General features: G+C 41.7%; 2 protein-coding genes across 2 annotated transcripts in view; one reads left to right on the top strand and one right to left on the bottom strand.

Annotated features, from left to right (window-relative positions):
* Positions 1–3,763, bottom strand: part of LOC119426061 (PWWP domain-containing DNA repair factor 3B) — a 4,934-nt gene extending 1,171 nt beyond the window's left edge. Inside the window, exons 1-11 of the mRNA XM_037693623.1 lie at positions 3,680–3,763; positions 3,251–3,340; positions 2,864–3,156; positions 2,524–2,767; positions 2,221–2,361; positions 2,075–2,145; positions 1,883–1,962; positions 1,709–1,769; positions 1,546–1,621; positions 1,370–1,420; positions 1,013–1,251 (exon numbers count right to left, since the gene is read on the bottom strand). Coding sequence (XP_037549551.1) covers positions 1,013–1,251; positions 1,370–1,420; positions 1,546–1,621; positions 1,709–1,769; positions 1,883–1,962; positions 2,075–2,145; positions 2,221–2,361; positions 2,524–2,767; positions 2,864–3,156; positions 3,251–3,257 — 1,263 coding nt within the window. The 5' untranslated portion in view covers positions 3,258–3,340; positions 3,680–3,763. The remainder of the gene's footprint in view (positions 1–1,012; positions 1,252–1,369; positions 1,421–1,545; positions 1,622–1,708; positions 1,770–1,882; positions 1,963–2,074; positions 2,146–2,220; positions 2,362–2,523; positions 2,768–2,863; positions 3,157–3,250; positions 3,341–3,679) is intronic.
* Positions 3,764–5,631: 1,868 nt separating this feature from the next.
* Positions 5,632–7,956, top strand: part of kif26ba (kinesin family member 26Ba) — a 105,820-nt gene continuing 103,495 nt past the window's right edge. The window contains exons 1-2 of the mRNA XM_037693612.1: positions 5,632–5,697; positions 6,761–7,153. Coding sequence (XP_037549540.1) covers positions 5,641–5,697; positions 6,761–7,153 — 450 coding nt within the window. The 5' untranslated portion in view covers positions 5,632–5,640. The remainder of the gene's footprint in view (positions 5,698–6,760; positions 7,154–7,956) is intronic.

Here is a 7,956-nt window from a genome sequence, read left to right as displayed (position 1 = left end):
AAAATACATTTTTCTTAATTAAGTTTTTACTGCTTTTGTAAGCAAATCAGTTTGACATATTTTAAAAACGTACTTCAAAGAAAGGAAAATATAAGATTTCTTGTTTCACCAAATGGATATTAACATACAAATTAACATAAAAAAATCAACTCTAAAAATAGGCCATTATACAGATACAGATGAACAAAAATATTTTTAGAGCAAAATTATAAAAAAAATAAAATAAAAAAAGAACAAGGCTATTTTAATTGAACGCGCTGCTTGTTTCGGCTTTTGTGTTTCAGATGCTGCAACTTCCTTCACTGCAGACGACAGCAGGTGTGGAGACACATGCTGCCGGTGATCAGCTGATCCATATGAGCTTTACTGGATTTTTTTTTTTTTACCTCTTTCAATCGGCCGGTCAAACCTGCCTCCTCCTCAACAAGTAGATTAACAGAATTTTATATTGTGTATTCTTATTTAGTTTTCTTTGTGCTGATGATTCGTAAAACTGCATCAAAGCCCAAGACCGGCCTGCACATTAATTGGCCCGGCCCAAATTAGGGTTATGCTGGGCCGGGCTTCAGGCTCAGGTTAGGATTGACAGCTTTACTTCAAGCCAGCAACTTGTCAGATGCTTAACTGCTGCACATTTACGTAGCTGACTTACATTTTCTACACACTGCAACTATGGTGAAATTACTGCAGTTCAAGGATTAATGTGATAATAAGCCAGTGCTGCCTACAGTATTCCAGTCACTGTATTTTTCTGTGAACCACTTCCTCAGTGCTTGCTTCATGCATGAAAAACAGCAACTCTAGGCGGCACGAAGTTGCAGCCAGTTCAAACCGTAGCTGACAAGTAGCCACTGTGGATACTCAAATCTGTTAACCTGGGAACTGAAATTAAATCCTCATGTTCCAAAAGCTACACTCCCATTTTGTGCTTTACCAGTCACAAAATGACTTTAAACAGTCCAACCAGGTGCCTACTGAAAAGCAACAGCAGCAGGACAGAATGAATCCTTACCAGAAGGTGGGGCTCCACCATGCGCTGCTTGACAATGAAATGTACGAGCTTCTCATTAGCACGGTTATGGGCTGCGTGTGTCCGGTCAGGCAGCAGCCTCTTCGTGCTCGTGCAAATGTCTTCTTCTTTCTCAATGATGCGATACTCGTGATCATCACAAAGGTCCTCAATTGTGGTATCACTGGCAATAGATAGTCTCTCTGAAGCCGCTTGTGGATACGTCCTCCGAACTGGGTAGCCTAGAGCAGTTAAAGAGCAGCGGCATTACTGTCACGAACACAGAGCTACAGGTGGATTAAGGTTTTATTGTGAAAGGAGTCTTGTATTTTGTGACGTCATGGTAATGAAGATACTCACTCATGTCATGATTGAAATACTCAATGAAGGAGCCAGAAAATGAGCCACATGCTTAAAACATAAAAACATCACTATGATTACCACCATTAATAAAACAAACGTTTTTTTGTTTATTAAAATTGCATGTGACAACATGGGCTTTAGGTTGTTCCAAGTATGAAAAGAAGATTACTAACCAATCCGGATTCTGTAGTCCTCTATAAGTTCCAAGGACCACATGACGGCAGCATTGTACATTTCTTTGGCTGTATGCTGTAATTAAAAACATACGTTGAAACAGTTGTCGTCAAGAAAACACAGGATTAGATTTACAATCTGTAGTTTATGAGCAGTTCCTACCACCAGTTCATCTGCTTCTTCACAGTCAAAAGGCTTCATGGATTTCAAAGCCAGAGCAAACCTTCAAGAACATAAACTGCAGAGTCAAACTCACTGAGATTTGATATTTTATGTTTAACGATGCACTTTAAAACAGAGCATCAACTCAAAAGTTGTGGAAGCCCGTGTTTGTACCCTTTTCTCTGAATGCCTGTGAAGTCCTGATCAACAAACACGATGCTGGCTTTTTTCTGTTTACGGTTCACACTTTTCACCTGCACAGGAAATAGAGATTCTTTGAGTCTTTTTTTTCAATATATTTTGACTATTTTACATTTGATTCAACAAAAATGACAAACATTTGTAAACCTTTAGATTGCCACTCACCCATGCAGGCCAGTATGGATAATTTCTGAATTTGCACCACACAAACACTCCCTTTGTGATCGATGAAGGCTCTGAACAATTAAATAGTCATTAAAACTACGAAAGAACAAATCCATCTAGCATGTTGCCGTTCTAGTTGCTCTCACTTTTATCCGTCTGCATCAAAAAACTTGGAAGTTCTTCCTCCTCATCATCACTCTTCTCATCTTCCTGAATGGTCAAACGAGGCAGCTGCTCTTCATAGTGACTCAGCTCTATGGACAGATCTGAAGACAGCAGAGACTCATCTTCTTGGAGGGATGCAGTAACACAATAAGAGTTAGAGGGGATGACTTTGTTTACATGATGTCTAACAATTTCAGTTGCTCTACTCGTCTTAAAATCTATTAAAAATATAACAACTTGGGTGCTTCTATTTTATTTTAATGAAAGCACAAATAAAACTGCACCTTGCTCTGATGAATCCGGCAGTTCAAATCTTGGTCTCGACCGTTTGACTGACTGAACTGCAGTTTCTCCTTTTAAATTTACGGTTTCAGATTTCCGTGGCCTCCCACGTCGTCGTTTAGGTGCACTGACCTCAGTCTGCTCCTTGGCTACCTTTTGTGCAATTTGTCTTGGCTTAGAAGAACCACCCCTCCTTTTTCTGCTTTGAGATTTTGAGTTGGAGCACGGTGAATTTACCTCTGGTGTCTACAACAACACAAAAAGGTAACTTAAACAAGGATGCACAATCTTATGGTTCTAAATATTTGGAAATACCCCAGTTAAATTAACTTCTCATCACACCTTTGGATTAGTGGTTTCTTTGTACTCCTGCTGCGCGTCACTTATTTGGGGACTGAGGTGAGGAATGTCGGATAAAACAGTGCAGGAGCCGTGGACCGGTGTGGAAGTCAGACCGATTATTTTGATCTGCCCTCTTTGCCTCTTGGCTCTTTTTGGTGTTTTTTTTAAGGAAGTAGAGAGAGCATCACTTGGACCAACAACTGACCCCTCTACATGTGATGGTGATGAGATATTGCTCGTGATGACATCCTCTTTAGATGCTCGTTTAGGTTTTCTTTTCCTTGCTTTACAACCTAAGAAATAATAAGAACAATTAAGAATGAGCAAGGTTTTAAAAGCTTTTAGGAAGCATGCAATCTCCAAACCACAGCCTGCATGAATGTTTACCTTTCATTGTTTTGTGGCCTGCTGCAGTTCGTCTATAGAAAAAAGTCCCTCGATCTCATTGCTCACAGGCAGAACACCTGACAGATACACCTGTGCAGAAATGTGACATTTAATGGACTTCCTGCAGCTGGAAACCGATAGATTTGTTTTTAAACTAAACAACTTTTTACCTTTTAGTGAGCTCGACAGTTAGAAGCTACAAACAAGCTAACAACCCCTTTAACAAAATATGGTAAACAACCAGCAGATGATCTGTCAGAAAAAGTCACGTGTATGAAAACCCTCAGCTCGTTTTGAGGAAGCAGTGAATGTTTCAGCTTGAGGTCATTTCAACCTATACACGCAGTTAGTTTCAAGTAACATAAACGACACAACGCCAGTAATAATAATAATAATAATAACTATATATCTCCAGAGTGCCAGACCCACCTCAGTTTCAGATCCGAACCTGTTTGTGGATCTTTTAGGCGAACATCAGGTTCGTAGCGCCTGAACCAACTCACTGCCAAACGCTGCAGGTTGAAGACGGAGCAACAACACATCCAAATGACTACAAATAATCAACTGTGATCGTGAAATCCACTCGTTTGTCGACATGTATTTCGACCGGAACAACGTTTGTTGTCACTTGCGGGCCCTGAAGTTTTAAAGGTGTTGTCACGCGCCGCCTAGTGGTCTGGAGTGGTACTGTTGCGAAATAAATAATCTGTTGCAGCAGAAAAAAATCTTTTTCCCGTTTGATCGCGATGTTTTTAACAACCCTTAAATTAGGAGTTTAACTCAGTGCTCAGTCTTATACACGCTATTTGAAGCTTGTGATGTGAAGCCTATCAAGTATTAATGCGATCAACAATGAAACAGGAACTAAGCATGCAAAATTATTTGTGAACATTTGGTAACTCTGGCAACATAAAAGGACTTGTTTCTCTTCAATGAATGTGAAAATAAACAAAACCTAACATTATGCTCAACTGTCAATAACTTTACTAGAAGTGAAAAAGGTCAAATGAGTGAACTGAATTTTGCAACCCATTAATATTAATACTATTATTGTTGTTTTGTTTGTTTTTGGGTTTGCCATTATTCTGAATGGATAAATTTAGCACACATGGCCACCCTGAATTGAATCTATTTACTGTCATAGACTGTATCAGATCCAGTGTTTACATGCTTATTTAAGAGAAGAATTGTTGTTGTTTTTTAGTATCAAAGCATTTAGCTGTTCAACATGTTTATAATTATTTATTGTATTTATTATTATTTTATTAGTTATTGTATTTATTTTTTGCACTGCTCAGGTGTTTCAGTTTTCCCACAATGATATGTTTAAATCAGCAGGGGGCGCTGTGTACATGCTCAAAGTGAGGAGCTGAATTTATCTGCAACATCAAAATCAATCATGCTCCTGCACAGATTTTTTGACATTCTCCCAAATGTGGGATTATAATCCACACAGTTGCATTTTACAACACAACTTTACTTGGCATGTGCCTCATCTTAAAAAGTCAAAAGTGTAGTCAGAGCTGTTTACATATTTAAACAGAACTGGGTTAAACTGACTGCTTTTTAATTTTGTTTTAATTCGCTGGAATGCTTAATTTAAAAATAAGAGCCAGAGTCAAGGCTGGAAAACCAGAAAACTGAGTCTAGCCTTAATGTGCATTTCAGAACTTGTAGAAAATTAAGAGTGTTTTTAATTTGAAAACAATTTTACATATTTTTAAAGAACTCCATCCATTGAGAACACATTGCAAATGTGTCATGTCACTAGGAGTAGTTTTAAAGAAACACATGAGATGGTTGATTTTAACATCTTGTGGTCCAAGCAGCTTTTTCTTCTTCACGCTGCAGCACGCGCACTCCACCTGCCACTCAGCTGGAACCTCTGGATGTGTATTGGCCTCTGGGGGTGTGGCTCCGCCCCCATCCAGATGTGCGTCCTTCAGTTCACCGCTGGCTACAGCAGCGTCAGGAAGTCAACAGGAGGCAGTCGGAACAAGCACGCGGAGCTTCGAGCCGCCGCAGTGAGAGGTGGTGAGCTCGCGCAGGAGCGCACAGGTTTACCTGCGGAGCAAATGAGAGCGCGCGGACAGGGAGCGGTCTGCGCCACCTGACTGCCTCTGAGAAGTGTCGCAGATATTTATATTTTTATTTCTTTTTTCTTTTTCTTATTTAACGCAAACGGCGGGAAAAGGAACCAACGGGGATTACCTGGGGATGGAGCGTGTTTTCATGTGAGTGGCGCGCGCGCGGTGCGCGGACAGCCCGACAAGAACCAGTTATTGGGACGCGGAATAAATCCAGATCGATCCAGCGGTTTGTTTTTGGATGTGAAGCAGCAGCAGAGGCGCTTTCTCCTCCTCCTCCTCCCTCCTCTTCTTACCTCCAACATGACTTCTTCACTGTCAGGAACTAAGGAGAGGAGCAGCCGGAGCAGAAAATATGGGGTAGGTTTCTGTTTTTAATGTGATTCATTACTGCAAGAGTTGATGCTCCTCTGACTGAGCCTGGAGGACAATACCAAACTTCCTGCAGGCTTCACTGCACCAAACGTGTTTTATTTACAAGTTTCCAGAATGACCCAAAAATGCTCAGCTGTGTGTCCCTCCTCATGGCGTCAAAATGGATTTTGATTTCTCTCTGATGCATATCTCTCTCTTCACTCACACCTGGGCCTCTGCCCGCCACCTAAGGCCTAATTAGTCTTAATTTATGACACAGGGTTTGGTCTTTTATCTCCACCTCTTCACTTGGGAATGACTGAGCTGAGCACCATGTTCCTGCACATTGTTGCTTTATCATGTGGCTCCTGTGAGCCATCACCGTGGTGCCAAGCCTCTTCAGCCACCACATCAGTGGCTCTGCACTCTGAAAAGATTCACCCCACCACAAAGGAGCAGATTCTCAACTCTTTGTGGCTCTTTTGATGTAGAACAAACTCGTTTAGTGAACCCTCTATAATGTTTTCACTGGATTTTATGTCACGTTTGAGTTTTTCTATTAACTCTTCTTTTCTGATGTGGGTTAAAGTAATGACTGTTTTTTAGCAGCATCCCAGGGGGATATTCAATCATTCTGCAGCACTTGAACAACAACACAAAAAGGCGATAAGACAAATAAAAGTAAACCAGTCTTGTATGAGCGGACAGTTACTTTTACACAGCATTTGCACAATAAAAAGAAAGTAAGTGGAGAAAACAGATTTCAGTTGTAGTTCATGTTTTCAGAGTCATTATGTTTGTGGGACTCATGAGTTTCAGACATTTTGCAGCGTTTGTTGAAGTCAACAAAAATTAAACGATGAACTGGGAGGATTTTGTAAACAGCCTGGTTCTGCTTTCCAGGCAAAATGCTAATAGCTCCATGCCAGTTCTCTCACCACCCCCCATTTGTGTTTCTCATTCTAGTCCAACCTGTTGTGTGGTTGAATTCAAAATGCACATCTTTTCAAATATTCGCTCCCCAGCAGTGAAAAGGCATGACCCAGTGCTTAAATCTGTCTGTTTTTAGATGCCTGACACTTCACCAACAAAAGCTGCCTCCTATTTCCCGGACACATGGTACCGAAAGGCCTACGAGGAAACCGCCCGCTCCAGCGTACGCCCGGCCCCAGAGGGTGCTGGCTCCATGCCCAGCTCCACCGGCACCCCGTCCCCAGGCTCTGGGATCTCATCACCAGGATCCTTCTCTGGCTCTCCAGGAACCACCTCCCCGGGTATCGGCACAGGATCTCCGGGATCTCTTGGTGGCTCCCCCGGCTTTGGGACAGGATCGCCTGCCTCAGGCAGCGGGAGCTCCCCTGGGAGTGAGAGAGTGATCTGGTGTGAGAACTGCAATGCTCGGCTGACCGAGCTGAAGCGACAAGCCCTCAAACTGCTCATCCCTGGTCCGTACTCCAGCAAGGTAACCATCAGGGGGTTCTTATTCTTTCCTCTGATCTGAAACATATTTTCATCTTACTTTTTTGGGGGAGTGAGATGGGTTAGAGGAAGGGCAGCTGACCGGGGACCAGAAAGTCGTGGCTTTACTCCCAGCCATTCATGTGGTGGTGTCTCTGAGCAACACACCCAATCCCCAATTGCTCCCCAGGTGCTCCATAGCTGCCCACTGCTCCACCTGGGTGTTTGCAGGTGCAATGGGCTAAATGCAGAGAACTAATTTAGTCATTGTATGGGAACATACACTGATGACACCATAGCACTTATATAATTACACGTGTGTTTCCAACATCCTAATTTGTTGTTCTTTGGGTTGTTGTTGATGCTCGGTGGCACAAAGTCAAAAATTTGTTCCTTCATCGACCGTGACGTTTGAACAGTGACACTCATTAACTTGAGCCACAAAAGACTGCGCTTTAAATCGTTTTCTTCTTTCACAGTTGCTGTGTCATCACTTATTGTTGTAATAAATCAAATTTACATTTTTGTCCGGCCCCCACTGAAGTGCTGTGAAGATGAAGTCAAACAGCCTTTGGGAATTAGGATAATTAATATATCTGAAGCAGTTAATCACACGCTGACAGAGAACCATAAAACAAGACAGATTCAGTTTTTACCTTGGAATTTGTTTTTGTTTTTCTGGCTTATAAACTCAAATTATTAAGTTCATTTTATATTGATTTCCCCCCTTTTGACAGAATCACTGTGATGGATTACTGAAACAGAGCGACTGCTCGCAGAAAGTATTCATCTTTATGTCGGCTTCTT

Source organism: Nematolebias whitei, chromosome 2, assembly GCF_014905685.2.
Source record: "Nematolebias whitei isolate Nwh7 chromosome 2, NemWhi1, whole genome shotgun sequence".
NCBI classification, from domain to species: domain Eukaryota; kingdom Metazoa; phylum Chordata; class Actinopteri; order Cyprinodontiformes; family Rivulidae; genus Nematolebias; species Nematolebias whitei.
Note: the sequence above shows the minus strand (reverse complement) of the source record. Positions and strands in the feature narration are given on the sequence as shown.